The sequence below is a fragment of the Festucalex cinctus genome, chromosome 1, assembly GCF_051991245.1.
Source record: "Festucalex cinctus isolate MCC-2025b chromosome 1, RoL_Fcin_1.0, whole genome shotgun sequence".
NCBI classification, from domain to species: Eukaryota; Metazoa; Chordata; class Actinopteri; order Syngnathiformes; family Syngnathidae; genus Festucalex; species Festucalex cinctus.
Window position 1 is genome coordinate 54,547,139 of NC_135411.1, and position 16,044 is coordinate 54,563,182.

Here is a 16,044-nt window from a genome sequence, read left to right on the forward strand (position 1 = left end):
TTTTTTTTTTTTTAAATGTTGCTTCTGGAGCTAATTTCGGCTTTCCCCCACTGTCTAAAAACATGGATGGTTTCATTAAAGACAGCATTTTAATTAAAATGACTTATTAGGAAACAGCACGAAAAATGTAACATTTCAGAGAAAAACTCACTGTGTGGAATTGGAGCCATGTAATCAAGTAAACCCGTGACTATATCTATCTATATATCTATGTATGTATGTATGTGTGTGTGTGTGGGGGGGGGTGGGGTGCGCAGTAAAGGCCTTAAAATTGTCACGTGGTCAATAAAGGTCTTGAAGTTGTTACGTGTTTCGAGGTCTAGCATGTGGAAACAAAGCACCATGGTCAGAAAAAAAGTACTTTTATAGTTTAATTATTTTGCCTTCAGTGGGAAATGTGATGAAAACATCTGAATTCTTGGCAACAGTACTGCTTGATTTTGTTATTTTAAGTTCAAGTTGTGGCTGTAAACATTAAAATACATTGGAAGTGTAAAGGCGGAAAGTAAAAATATTTTGTTGATTCTTAGAATAGTATGCGGTAAACTAACTCAATTATGTGTTGCCTTCAGGGGGTGAAAATATGATGTGAAAATCGGAACTCTTGCCTTATGCACTGTGAAATCCGTTGTTAATATTTGAGAAGTTATCCTCCGGGAATGAGACACAGACAAAAAAAAAATCACTATTAAAACTTTATTGGCACTTCACTGGCTACAGGTTGCATTAGGAAGTTAAAGGACAACCAGCACTAAAAAGTGCGTCGTTACAAAAAAACAAAACAATGATAAACACAGAATTATACCTTAATATTAATGACTTTGAGTTTTTATATATATATATATATATATATATATATATATATATATATATATATATATATAAACAAACAGTGCTACTAGGAGATGATTTATTAATGTTATAAAGATATTAGTCACAATAAATAGATCACTGCATAAAATGAGCTGTTAAACTACAAAAAAATATATATAATACTGAAAGGTTTAACTTCAACAATCAGCCAATTCATTTGCTCTATTTTGGCAACATAGATGACAAGAAACCACTGACCTGTATATATGACTGGATAGCCAACAATAGCCCATACACGCCAGTGCAAGCCGTTGAAGTCACAGGGCGGCCATCCTGTGACTCCCACCTCACAAGCAGACTACTGTATAAATTATACGGTATACGTACAGATGAGATATATACAGCTACTAGGCAGTTAGTATAAGGCTGGAGGCAGGGTGGAAGGTTTGTGCTGGCGTGGTCACTAATTTTTAACAAGTAAAAAAATACAAATAAGTGGACGGTATGTGCTGCTTTGAAGACCTCGTTTTTCTCTCATCACTCAGTTCCTTAGACCCCAATATTAGATTTGGCAGAGACATCTTTTGTTGAATTACAGTCATAATTATTTAATGAAAAAGTTTCCTCTGTACTAAACATCATTAAGCATATCATTTATGATATGAGGTATATGCCACGGAAGGGACGGAACTTTCGTGTTTTTGCACTTCAGCTTTCATTCCGGTTCCAGGTTTCGACGAGTGTGCCATGCTCCAACAATCGCAATCCCCCACCCCTGTGCCCCCCAACCGCGTGCTTGCGTCGATGGGTGGGAGCGTGCAGGGCATCTCAGCTCTCTGAAGTTCTTCAGACAAGTGACAGACACACTACACACTCACACCCGTCGACGGGAACGCGCAACCGAGGGGCACAAAGTCGAGAGCGCAAGTATTGGCACGCGGCCCACACGTCGAGAACCGGTGTCGGTGTAAGATGTGATCGGGCTGCCAGATCGTATCAGGGTCGCTTAACGAACACATCCCGCTAAAATATTGGCTGGAAATTATCCAGTTGACGTCAAACATTGGAAAGAAAATATTAAAAATGTAATTTAAGTAACAAAATGTACGGACTGAAATTGTAAAAACGTAAATAAACCTAAAAATATAAACGCAAAATATATTGAGTAAATAATAAAATAGATAGACTAAATGATAAATACACAAAATAATTGTCCCAGATATGACAAATATTGTCAGTTTAGATTGTTAATGTGTTCCTGTTATCATTAACATTGTTTTTTCTTATTGATTTGTGGACAGCTAAAAAAGAAACCAAACCAAAGCTAACTTGGTTAGCGCTGCTGTACTGACGTCACCGGCAAGCACGAAGGCGCTTCAATATATATATATTTTTTTCACTCTTTAAGTATCATGCTTTTATATTTTTAGGTTTATTTGCGTTTTTTTACAATTGTAGTCCAAAAATGTTGTCATTTTGAACAATTGTAAACGCACAATTTCCGGACAGTCCTGGAGCATCACGTCATCTGCAGGTAACCGCAATACAATCTGGCAGCCCGATCAGATCTTACATCCACACCGGAACCGGAATCAAAGCTGATGTGCAAAAACAGTCCCGCCTCTTCCGTGGCATTTACCCCATTTAAGACAACTTGTAAAATGTCTTAATTCTTCTTGTTTATGTTTAACAAATTTAAAACACCATAAATCATGCTGTTTCTACTAAATACTGTATCAGACATTCTCCAGTTTCAATACTGTAAATGTATAGGATCGTATGCCGAGAAACATTGATTGGGAGGAGCAATATGGCGGCCTCGCGACATTAAAAGTCTTGGCTTATCGGCCATCCAGTCATACATATACATGTATATATATATATATATATATATATATATATATATATATATATATATATATATATATATATATATATATATATATATATATATCTCAGTGCAAGAAACAGAGAAATAGACCACTGGTCTCCAAGTTAAAATGATTAATTGACTCATCTCCTTTTGTTAGCTCATTTGGAAACTAGCATGTAGGAGATAAAGTTCATATTAGGACACACGTAAACATCTGTTGTTAATGTAATACTGCTTATTGTTGTCATTTTAAGTTCAAGTTGTTGAGGTAAAAAACATTAATAGACATTAAAAGTGCCAAAGTACAGTAAGTTTGACTTGTTTCTTTGTTTTTAGTACTTCATTAGTGCTTCTTTGTGATTATATGAAGGAATCTTTAGTTCTTTAGTGGGGGGTGGTTGGAACGGCAGGCAATGAAGTGCTGCTTGTGTCTAGCAAAGGCAGGGATGGCAATATTTTGTTGCATTCAATTTGCTCTTTCCTGTCTAAAATTGGATGGTACTTTTTTTTTTTTAGCCATTAAGTTACTTAAATGAATTAAAAATAATACAAATTAAATTGAAAAATGATTATATAACTTCTTCTTTTTTTTCTTTTTTTTTTAATGAGCTGGCCCATCTGTCCGTTTTAAAAATCCAATGTGGCCATTGAGCACTCAAGTTTGCCCACCCCTGCACTAAGGTCTCACTTAGGGAGGTTTACACTTTTCGCTTGGGGTTAAGTGTACTTTCACACGTGTTTGATGGGAACGCCTCTGCGGGACACTTTGACGTGGATGAAGAGTGTGGCAGGGGCCAGCCGGGACCCCTCGGCCTTCAGCAGGTGGACGTGTCGGTAACCTGAGAACAGATGATCAAAGATTAGTGTATTACGGGAAATTATTCATCCGTACATTTTACTTCCATCCATCCATCCATCTTCTTGACCGCTTATTCCTCACAAGGGTCGCGGGGGGTGCTAGAGCCTATCTCAGCTGGCTATGGGCAGTAGGCGGGGGACACCCTGGACTGGTTGCCAGCCAATCGCAGGGCAACATTTCACTTCATTGGTTTAAAAAATATTTAGTTACTACATATAATGTATCTTTGTTAATCTATCTATGCCGGTGGCACGTGGCAACACTCAGAACAATTAAAGTTTACAAATGCAGATTTACTCACTTCAGCATTATTTCTTTTCATGAAGAGGCCACAGCATGATGGCAAAGTACTACTTTTGCCGGGGCAAAGCTCCTCAACTCACTTCAACACTGTTCTTTGGCAGCCAGACGTCTCAAAATAGCATTACTTTTGTCCAAATGAAGTTCCTTGACACATAGATGCCACAAGATGGCAGTAAACTTTTATTTTATTTTTTTTAATAAATGAAGCTCCTCAACTCATTTCAATACACAGGTACATACCTTTGGGGTATATAAACTTATGATTACAACTGTAAATTTACAAAAGCTAAATGTCTCTTAATGAGGCAAAAGTGCTCTGAACTGTCACCAAAGTTAACATGCACATTTTTATTCATGTCAAATTCAACCTCTGAAAATATCAAAACAATTGCCACAATTATTTGCATTGTATGGCCATTAAGCCTTTTTGTCATCATACAGTGCACTCATAAGTTTATATACCCTAGTTTTTTGGCACCAAGGGACCATTAGATGGTCGCAATTTCGCAAAGCACTACTTGTGTCTACATGTCTACATAATTGTATTTCAATAATTGTAAATAAAAATTACTAAGATTCTGTACTTCAAAATAGTTTGAAATTCCCATGAAGAGTCAATTTCAGGGGTGGCACAGAGGAATGAGCGGTTAGCAAGTCCGCCTCCCAGTGCTGAGGACTTGGGTTCGAGTCCAGGTTCCGGCCTTACTGGGTGGAGTTTGCATGTTCTCCCCGTGCCTGCGTGGGTCTTCTCCGGGTACTCCGGTCTCCTCCCACATTCCAAAGACATGCTTGGCAGGTTAATTGGGCGCTCCAAATTGTCCCTAGGTGTGCTTGTGAGTGTGGATGGTTGTTCGTCTCTGTGTGTGTGCTCTGCGATTGGCTGGCAACCAGTTCAGGGTGTACCCCGCCTACTGCACAGAACTGGCTGGGATAGGCTCCAGCACCCCCACGACCCTTGTGAGGAATAAGCGGTCAAGAAAATGGGTGGATGTTTCTGTATTTTACTTTTTATTTTTTATTTTTTTTTTAAACAAATATTATCAATTATAATTATGTGTCATGTTTTCAGCTAGAGATTTTGAAGATTTTGTCTCAAGGATTTTTGTATTTGTTTCAAATATTTAATTTTCATCTAAAAAATTTTACAGTTGAAGCCAACTGGGATAGGCTCCAGCACCCCCACGACCCTTGTGAGGATCAAGCGGTTAAGAAGATGGATGGATGGATGGATGGATGGATGGATAGTCAATTTCAAGAAAACAAGATACAAAAAAGGCCTTTAAAATTAAATTTTCTAATGAATATATGGGGAAAAAATAGAATTGTATGGATTACCTGTTTTTTAAAATAAGTTAGATTACACATACTTTATTAGTTACTTTCAGCAGACGCCGACAACTTCTCTGAACACAAATGATAACTAGTTTGGACCAATGCTTTATTTGCTCGTGCAATGCATGCAGTGGCTGAATTCGGTGTGGTGGTCAATGGTTTGCACCTCATAAATTCCACCTATCATAAAAGGTGAATTTGCGGCTACCAATCTGCAAATAAGGAGCGGGTTCACTGTAATTTAATCGTTCAATTTTTTTCCCCATGTCACTCCAGTGACAGGGAATCTGAAATTTGCTTATAATCCACCAAAAGACAACTCGTAACTTGAAAAACTCATCAGTCAAGGTAGCAAGCCACGTACCTGTACGCAAGCTGGTGAAGGGTAACGTGAACTGTCCCACAAAGTCGTTCTTAGCCGTGTGATCGTGGTCCTCGACAACGAATCGCACCAGTGCCAGCTCAGGTACCTGAAGCTGAAAATTGAGCGTGCAGTCCCATCGTGGGTTGAAGCCTGAAGAAGAAAGTCAATATTGCGTTACACTCAATATAGTCATATGGTGTATCACTCTCAGTGGCAGTTCTAAATCAAATTATGACGGAAGTACCATTGTTGTCAATGCGGTGTGTTTTGTTTCTGGTGTTATCGATGGCCACACCGTGAATCTCCACCCACACCCGCGGGTCCACAATGGAGCTGGCTTTGTCTGTGTTGATTTTGGGAAGCTGCTGCGCTGATATCACCTGCAAAAAAAAAACCAAAATGCATTATATCAACACATTCAAGACATGTATACGACAGTAAGTGAACATACTCGTATAGTCAGCTGTGTGGGGATGTGACCGGGACCCCCACCAGTGTTGTCCGGGTTGAAGTCAGAGTCGCCGCTGCACAGGAAGCCGGGTTTCAGGATGTAGCCGCAATGGCCATTGGGAAGAAAGCGGCCCTGGTTCAGGTCCATCTGCTCACCGGGGGTTTGGAAGTTTAGAGCCACTACACGCCAGGGGGTTGGAAGTATAACAAAGTACAATTACTCTTTTATTTCCAAAATGTAAGGTTTTTTTTTTCAACTTGATGCAGAAAAAGACATCAACAGAGAGATTTATCTCGGTTGATGGATTCGTTGATTGATTGAGAACTTATAAAGCCAAAAAAACAAAGACAATACTGACACGGAGGAACATAAACATGGGAGCATTAATGTCGATGATGCAACAGATTAAAAGAGGCAAGATGTTCCCTATCCATGGCCTTATTTAAGAAACTTGGGGTGAATGCATTTTTTTTTTTTTTTTTGCTGTTAATAAAATTTTAAAAACCAAAATATACAGTTCCGTGTATTTTTCAATTGCTATCATTAGCTAGTTTAGCATTGTTTTTGTTACAACGAAAAGCTTTTGGAAGATTTGTTAGCATAAAAGCCAGGACAGCACTAGCTAGCTTTTCTTTTTATTTTTTTTCTCTTCTCAGTATGAGCACTTTTAATTCGAAAGGGGACACTATTTTGTGGGCAAACAAGTTTTGTTTTTTTTCACTGCACCATCTTATCAAAATGGGAATTATACATGTATACAGTATAAAAAAATAATTATTTAATTTTTTATGTAAGTACATTGCAGTTTATTCTTTATTTTACTTTTACTTGGTGAGATTAGTGAAGTAACAAGTTAGGCTACATTCAAATCTTGCTAGCAAAACTACACACACACAAAAAAATCCTTTTAACTAAAAGAGTTGGATCAGTGCTTCTACTATACCCATAACATGTACAAGTGGCACTGTTGTTGACTGGTGACCCCATGACTTGATTTACCTCAAAAAGTCTCGCAGTCTTCGGAACTGTCATGCTTACCCATCTGGCAGCCAGCGTTCCACATTTCCTGGGGATTGAAATTGGACGACTGCAGGCGCTGTCCGGAGGGGTAGATTCGGCTCAGCTGCCTGCTGTTGTGTCTCACAAACAACTTCCCTGAAAAATGAGCCAACACACACTTACACACAAGAGTTACGGTATCATATTGACGTTACAGTAAAAAAAATATACTTGGTACCCGAGTCTTTGATGATCTTCAGGGCGTCGTTCTCAGAGAAGGAGGACATTTCATCCGGCGACTTTTCACCTACATTTGTGAAACCGCAGAAGGGAACGCTACGGCAGTACACCAACTCTGACAGCTCCATGCTCAGTTTGGAGCACACCTGTGAACAGGGAGCAAATTCACAAGAAAAGAAAACATTATCAGACATTACGCTGAGGATCCAGCAGATGGCGCTGGAGGGGAATTGTTATGAAAGTATTTTTAGGGCTATTGGGCCTTGTAGGAGGTTGCCAATGGTACATTTCTTACAAAATATTTTATCTTGGGCAACTGCAGCTAAAGCACATAAATGGACAAATATACATAACTAAGAGTATTGTGAGTATTGTTGCATTTTTAAATTATTTTTTTCTAATATTAAGTCATGTCTCATTACTTTCATGGTTTTTGTTGTACTATTGTTTAATTTTGGTATATGTATTTTTAATAACATTTATTTACTCATTTTTTATTATTATAATTGACATTTTTCAAATATTTTTTGAAAACATCTGTGGAAACATAACTGGAAATCCAGAAGAAGACCACTTCCTTGGTGGAGGTAAAAAAAAAGCCTCACCTCTAATAATTTCGTATTCTTTATTAATGTCTGTCTTATTTCTGAAATATCATAATTGTCTTTTCTTTTTTTTTTTAACAAAATTTGATTGCAATCTAATATTTAGTATTATTTTTTTGTCCTGGAAATATTTGTTTCTAATTTTCAAATTTGTTTTCATGTATTCCGCCAAAATTGAGAGGATCTTTGGCAACTGTGGCTAGGAACAAAGTGACTGGAAGATATTTTCCCTGGTGGAGGTAAATATGTCTTCTTTTCTGACCTTGGCTGGGTCCTTCTTGGGCGTGCTTTTGTTTCCGACTGTCTGCTCATCCTCGGAGCTTGAGGAGAAGCTGCAGTAGCTTCCATTCTTGCCCAGCTGGCCCAGCTGAGGGATTTGCTTCTTCCCTTTCACCAGTATACGTCCCCTCAGCTCCTGCAAGGACCACCATTAGGACCACTATTTGATGGACGTTTCGTACTGGTTGTAGCTTGAGCGTGTGGTTCATACTTCGGGTGAGGGCAAGTCCTTGAGAGCATGGCCACTGAGGGGCTTGTTGAGCAGCTTGTTGCCCAGGATGGTGCGGAGGTGTTTGGCCATGACCACTTGCTGCTCCACAGAGCAATGGTTCTCCAAGGACAATATCAGAGGATATGGAGACGCCTGGTGCACAAAAACAACACTTCAGAAATACTTTGACAATGTACTGTAGATCAGTGATAGGGAACCCTGGTCCTCGAGAGCCGCTGTCCTGCCTGTCTTCCATGTCTCCCTCCACCATCACAGCTGATTTGATGAACAGGATCGGTGTCAGAATAAAGTTATTGTTGAGCTGATGATATGAGTCAGCTGTGTTGGAGGAGGGAGACATGGAAAACAGGCGGAACAGCGGCTCTCGAGGACCAGGGTTCCCTACCCCTGATAGAGATACTCCACAGTATAAGCTTCACACAAATCAGATTCAAGCACTTTTCAGTCTTGTATAGGTCAATTTGCAAGCAAAGTACAAAAGTACAATTACAATAAAGTTCAGAAATCGTAACATTTAAAAAAAATATTTGTCTTTAACTTAAAGTTATTACAGAGTGTCTGCAGGTTTAACAGAGTAAAAAAAAGAGACGTTTGTTGTTAACTTTGTGTTCCTATTTGAAATGCTGTATTGTATTAAGTGTTACGGCTCCCCCTATCGTTGAACAGAGGGAAAGGTTAGACATGCGCAGTGGATGTTTGATGGGTGGTTTTTGGTGTGATGGTGGAAGAGAAGCAGGTGTTCGACTGTGGAGAATAAAAAGTTTAAAAAGGCAACAAACGTCGTGTTTGATTAGTACAAGTCAACATTGGTAGCAGAGGATGGTTTGAGGATGGCTGCGAAATACAAGGTACCGCCGAAGTTTGACGAAACCAGACCGTATGAGAGTTGGAAAAATGAAATCAGCGTTTAGAAAAGGATCACGGAGCTGGACAAGAAAAAGCAAGCGCTTGCTTTGGCTTTGGGGCTGGAAGGAAGAGCCCGCGAAATCGCCATGGAGATTCCAGCTGACGACTTGGACAAGGATGATGGTATGGAGACATTATTAGCTAAACTGGACGGTGTTTTTCTAAAAGAGGAAAAGGATCGTACTTACGAAGCCTATTCTCATTTTGATCGAATTACGAAAGACAGCTCCGTTTCAATGGAAGATTACATCATAGACTTTGAACAGCGTTACAACCGGATGAAAAAATATAACATGACACTACCTGATGCTGTGTTAGCATTTAAGCTTCTGGAGACGGCTTGTCTCGACGAAAAAAACAGACAGCTCGCGCTAACGGCATGCACGGAGTTGAATTTCTCGTCAATGAAATCTGCGCTCAAACGGATTTTTGGAACGAAAACGACAAGTTCGTCGAACACGATACAGCTGAATCAGGACGCAGCTTTTCTCACGGATCAACGAGAAATAAAAGGAAAACGAAACACGTCGTTCAAAAGTGGTCAAATCAGGACACCGCTACCAGGCACCAATCCATTGGATAAATTTGGCAAACGTTCGAGGTGTGCTGTGTGTCAAAGCACATTTCATTGGGCCAAAGACTGCCCCCATAAGAGGAATGAGCAAGTAAAAATAATTGAAGATGAAAATGTGGATGAAGTGAACATAACATTGTGGACACAGGACCCCATGTCTGACTCAGATTTTTTTTTTACTGAATCTTTTGGAACAGCCATTATAGACACGGCGTGCACTCGCACAGTATGTGGTGAGATGTGGCTGGAGAGCTATGTTAATCAGCTCAGTCAAGAGCAAGTCAACAAGCTGATGAAAACAGAGCACCACAGTTGTCGGCCGTTTCGTTTTGGTGATGGCAAAACAGTATATTCCAACAGAAAAGTGAGACTTCCGGCTAAAATAGGACAAACAAGATGTAATATTGACACAGAAGTGGTCAATGTTGACATTCCCCTGTTGTTGCGTAAAACATCCCTCAAGAGGGCTGGAGCAATTCTAGATATGGAACATGACAAAGTGGTAATGTTTAAGCAAACAATACCCCTGGAGTTCACCAGTTCGGGACATTACTGTGTGGACATAAGAGATGAAGATGACACTGGGAATGAAGTGAAGGATTTGCAAACAACAACTAAAGAAGAAGTCCTTTTGGTGACTGAAAATATGCGTCCAGATGAAAAGCACAAAGTCCTGCTCAAGCTTCACAAACAATTTGGCCATGCATCAGCAGACAGACTGCAGAAGCTTATTCAAAGTTCAGGGAACAAAGACAAAGACTGCCTCACTATTTTGCAACAAATAGTACATGACTGTGACATATGTCAGAGATACGGCAAAACTAAGCCAAAGCCAGCTGTTGGACTGCCACTAGCTTCAGAATACAATGAAACAGTGGCAGTGGATCTGCACGAGTTGGAGCAGAATGTGTGGTACCTTCATGTCATCGACCAGTTCTCACGCTTCAGCGCAGGAACTATAGTGAAAACCAAGAAGGCATCCGAAATCGTCAACGCCTTCATTCACACGTGGATAAGTGTGCATGGACCTCCACAGCGCATCTTCAGCGACAACGGTGGAGAATTCAACAACGAGGAATTCAGGGACATGGCGGAGAATTTCAACGCAGAAGTAAAGACGACAGCGGGGTACAGCCCTTGGAGCAATGGACTATTGGAGAGACACAATCAGATTCTTACAGCCATCATCCTCAAGGTAAAACAGGACAATGGCTGTGATTGGCAGACTGCTCTGGACTGGGCCCTTATGGCGAAGAATTGCATGCACAGTGTTCATGGGTATAGCCCCCATCAACTTGTATTTGGTCAAAATCCTAACCTATCTTCTCTGTTAGTCGATAAGTCGCCTGCACTGGAAGGTACAACAATGAGCGCTAAGGTGGGAATACATATTTCTGCTCTGCATGCTTCTCGAAAAGCTTTCACTGAAGCTGACTGTTCAGAGAGGTTGAGGAGGGCACTGCGTAAGCAGCTCAGGCCAACAGATGAAAAATATGAAACTGGTGATAAAGTCTATTACAAACGAGCAGACAGTGCAGAGTGGAAAGGACCCGGGGTCGTTATTGGTCAAGATGGAGTTGTTGTGTTTGTCAGACATGGAGGTGTGCTTGTTCGAGTGCATCATTCAAGGCTCAGTAAGACACACACACACATGATTATTATAAAAGTACAGCAGTACAAATTGTTTGCAGTGAAATCAGGGGTGAAAATGTGCAAAGCAGGGTGACAGAAACTACAGGATGTGACACACAGTGAACAGCTAGACAATGACGATGAACAAAATGGAGACAGAGAAACCAATGTAGGAGAAGGGGTACATCCAACAGAGACAAATTGAGATTGAGCACAATGCTGTATATGATAATCCTGTCATCATTGACAGTGTAAAGTTGAAACAGGGACAGACTGTAACTTTTATGAAAAGGAATGAGGATGTCCCTATGAGAGCAAAAGTGCTTGGCAGAGCAGGCAAAGCCACAGGCCAGTATAAAAATTGGTATAATCTCCAATATATTCAGTCTGATGGTAGCGACGGTGAAACGGAAGCAGTTGATATGTCAGGTGTTGATCATCTCAACATTGAATCGGGAGTCATGAATGATGATGTACTTATTACAAAAGACATATCATTTGATGCAGCTAAACAGGAAGAGATCAAAAGCTGGTATGACTGATGTTTTTGTGGAGGTAGAAGATACAGGCCAAAAGAGTATTTCTACTCGATGGCTATGTAGTCTCAAAGAAAGTGACAAAGGTATAGTACCTAAAGCCAGACTCGTTGCCAGAGGCTTTGAAGAGTTTAATATTCAAGAGCTACAAAAAGATTCACCAACTTGTGCATCTGAATCCCTCAGGTTGCTGTTGACCGTGATTTGTCAAAATCAGTGGAAAGTCCATTCTATGGACATCAAGTCAGCTTTTTTGCAAGGCATGGAGTTATCAAGGGACATTTATGTCCGTCCACCTCTAGAAGCAGGCAGAAATGGAATGTTGTGGAAACTAAAAAAATTTGTATATGGTCTTGCTGATGCATCACTATATTGGTATAACAGAGTCAAAGAAACAATGGAGGGCACAGGTGGACAAGTATCAAAAGTGGATCCTGCCGTCTTCTACTGGTTAGACAAGAAAGGCAAAGTTACTGGTGTGCTTGCATGCCATGTGAATGACTTTCTATGGGCAGGTTCATCAGACTTTTCTTCTGATGTGATATCTCAACTTCAGTCAGCATTCCATGTTGGACGTGAGGAACACGACAATTTCCGTTATGTGGGAATGGATATTGTTTCTGTTAATGGTGTGATACAGATGCATCAGCACGGCTATATTGAAAACTTGCAACCGATTCACATCCAACCAGCGCGTGCTATACAGAGGGATTCACCTGTAAATGAAACTGAAAGAGAGCAACTTAGGTCTAAGATAGGACAGATCTTGTGGGTTGCTAAACAGACGAGACCTGATGTAATGTTTGACTCGTGTTGTTTGGCATCCAGTTTAAAAGATGCCACAGTGCAATCCATTCATGATGCAAACAAGGTCATTCGGAAACTCAAAGCTGACAAGGTGACACTGAAGTTTCATCATTTGGGGAATGGTGATTTAAAACTAACCGTTTTCAGTGATGCTTCATTAGGAAACCTCCCGGATGGCGGTACACAAGGTGGTACATTGATCACCCTTATGGGAGATAAAGGAAAATTTTGTCCTCTTCGTTGGCAATCCAAGAGGATTAGACGGGTGGTCAGGAGCACCCTCGCTGGTGAAACACTTGCAATGTCAGACGGTATAGACAATGCTGTTTTCCTTGCAGCACTCTTCTCTGAGCTTACCACAGGGACTACAAAACTTAATGCTCCTGGGTTGGTCTGTGTCACTGACAATCACTCTCTGTATGACGCCCTCAAATCAACAAAACAAGTCACAGAGAAAAGGCTGCGATTGGACATTAGCGGAATCAAAGAACTAAGACAGTTAAAGAGGTGCTCTGGTCAGTGACAAAGGCTCAACTAGCTGACTGTTTAACAAAAAAGGGAGCATCACCTCTGGTCCTCTTGAAAGCACTCAGTGTAGGACTGTGGTGTTCAATTTGAATGTGTTTGCCCTCTTTAATAAAAAAACAAACAACAACAACAAAAAGAGGGGTAGTTTGTATGTTTGAATTTATGGGTTCTTTTACTGTTGATGTTTTGTATGCACTTTGCTTATTTTTTTTTTATTTGCCCCTGCTTCTATCAGTAAGAATTCTGATGTCTTTTTATTTTATTTTTTTTAAGAAAGAAGAGGGAGATTGTTAACTTTGTGTTCCTATTTGAAATGCTGTATTGTATTAAGTGTTACGGCTCCCCCTATCGTTGAACAGAGGGAAAGGTTAGACATGCGCAGTGGTTGTTTGGTGGGTGGTTTTTGGTGTGACGGTGGAAGAGAAGCAGGTGTTCGACTGTGGAGAATAAAAAGTTTAAAAAGGCAACAAACGTCGTGTTTGATTAGTACAAGTCAACATGTATCATCATTTGTAACATTTTAATTTTATTTATTTTTTTATTCTTATTTGTTTAGTTGTTGTTTTTTCCGAAAATTTTTGTTTTTGTTGTAGTTTTTTTTTAATAGCTTTTTTTAGCCAATGTTTTATTTCTATTTAATTATCTTTCAAATATGTGTATTATTTTTCGAACATAGTGATGTCAAAAGTGTGTATTTTTTGGCTAACATTTTGTACTAGTTATAATATTTTTGTATTTTTTTTTATGTTTTTATTTTGTTTGTTTGGTATTTTTAATACAATATTATTTTGTAGTATTTTTGTCCAAATAATTTAGTTTCTCGGTAACTCAATCCCCCCCAATATATTCTTGTCTAATGTTCATTTAGATATCATTGAATGATTATATTTTTGTGTAGCATTTTGTATGCTTTGTTAGCCCCCCCTAATATTTTGTACTATTTTAATAATGTTTTCTTAATATTTTTGTACTTTTTACGGTCTATGGTTTTGGATTTTTTCCAAATATTAGATTTTTTTTTCCCGACAGATTTTATTGTGTATTTCTTATCCAGTATTTTGTAATGGTTTCTATTATTGTAGCATTTTTTTCTATTTGTGTATTGTTCTAATATTTTGGTTTAGTTTTTTGTGATTTTTGTACTATATTATAATTATTTTTGTCAAAATAGTTTTTAATCATATTTTTCAAACATGTTTTTTTTCAAATTTTGGGTATTTTTTCAGATATTTATATATTTCTTCTAATATTTTTGAATTTGGTCTGATATACATTGCACAAAAACAGACATGGCAGATCATTATTTATTTGAATTTAATAATTAAATATATATTAATACAAAACAAATGTAAAAAAAATAATTAAATATATGCATTGATTTACAAGAACTCATAGAAATGCAATTCAATAAATATGTGAATTATTTTAATGAACATCAAATATGAGATTGGTCTGGACAAAATTTCAAGAGGCCATCACACGGTGATGTGTGGTCTCACCTTGAAGGCGTACTGTGCGATGGTGACAATGACCTCCTTGAAAGGCACTTTGGAGGTGAGTGTGTGACCGTGGTAGATGACCGGCTCGCCTTTATCTCCGTCCCAACAGTCCAGCTCCACGCAGCGGCAGCCTTGAATTAAAGCTCTGACACACACCATCATTTTTTTTAATGTATTTTTTTTTTTAAGTCTCATTTTGTAGTTTCCAGCCTACAACAATGAGAGCACTGTGAGTACCTGATGTAGGGCTCGGTGCTGCTGGCGCTGGTCACTTGGTCCTTGGTGAGGTAGGTGTTATGCGAGGTGGAGATGAAGTAGTGGGCCAGGGGGCGGCTCATGTCCTGATAGACTCGGGCATGCTCCGGGTTCAACACGTCGTTCTCCCACGACAGCATGTACATCGTGAAGCCGTTCTGGGTCATGAACTGGTTCCTCTGAGCTGCAAACCCAACGACAACATTACTCGACTTGTCAAGATCAAAATGATAAAGATGAAGCATTGTTTAAAATAAATCAACTGTTAATTTTCGTCCTTTTTTGAAAGCAACTTTTGACCCACCCCAGTCGTTGAGCTCGTAGCTGCCGATGAGCGTCTGCGCGTGGGCCAGACTGGCGTCCTCTCCCTGGTCTCCCAGGAAGTCTCGCAGTTCGGCGGTGGAGAGCACGCAGCCGTTGCTGGAATAGTTGTGGAAGACGGCGTCCAACTCGGGCCGGCGCAGCAGCTCCCGGCAGAACTCTTCGATCTCATTGTGGTCCAGACGGCTGTCCCCGGACCGGTCGCACCTCTGTTTATGTAGAAGAAATCCAATATTGTTTATTGCCCTTTTTATTGTGCCAGGTGGTGGTTATCATGAATAAGTGGTGAGAGGTGCAATGGCATTCATAATAGGACGTATATGCTTTGCTCATGCAGTGGAATTATTGTGTATTATTTCAGTTGTGCAAGGTAGCAAACCTGGGAAAGATTCATATTTTTAATGTCTACAACTGAAACACTGTGAAAACATGATCTAGTGCAGTGGTTCTCATCAAATGGGGGTACACGAAGGCACTCCAGGAGGAATGCAAGATTTAAAATATATTGAAAAAGCAGCATTCATGCAAAAATTCTTTAAAAACAATTATTACATTATGTAAATATTTCAGGAACGTTAATAAAATAAAATGTATATTTAGTAGGCTATTCAATTTCATTGTCCTAAAATATAGTCT

General features: G+C 39.5%; 1 protein-coding gene across 8 annotated transcripts in view; it reads right to left on the reverse strand.

The window, feature by feature from the left end:
- Window positions 1-682: 682 nt before the first annotated feature.
- plcd3a (phospholipase C, delta 3a) overlaps window positions 683-16,044 on the reverse strand; it is a 38,307-nt gene continuing 22,945 nt past the window's right edge. For all 8 annotated transcript variants that reach the window (XM_077494703.1, XM_077494756.1, XM_077494739.1 and 5 more), the window contains 11 exons: window positions 15,392-15,617; window positions 15,070-15,271; window positions 14,833-14,977; window positions 8,330-8,482; window positions 8,102-8,254; window positions 7,233-7,380; window positions 7,034-7,150; window positions 5,996-6,174; window positions 5,789-5,924; window positions 5,545-5,694; window positions 683-3,525 (listed from right to left, as the gene is read on the reverse strand). In XM_077494703.1, the coding sequence (XP_077350829.1) occupies window positions 3,416-3,525; window positions 5,545-5,694; window positions 5,789-5,924; window positions 5,996-6,174; window positions 7,034-7,150; window positions 7,233-7,380; window positions 8,102-8,254; window positions 8,330-8,482; window positions 14,833-14,977; window positions 15,070-15,271; window positions 15,392-15,617 (1,719 nt within the window). In that variant the 3' untranslated portion in view covers window positions 683-3,415. The remainder of the gene's footprint in view (window positions 3,526-5,544; window positions 5,695-5,788; window positions 5,925-5,995; window positions 6,175-7,033; window positions 7,151-7,232; window positions 7,381-8,101; window positions 8,255-8,329; window positions 8,483-14,832; window positions 14,978-15,069; window positions 15,272-15,391; window positions 15,618-16,044) is intronic.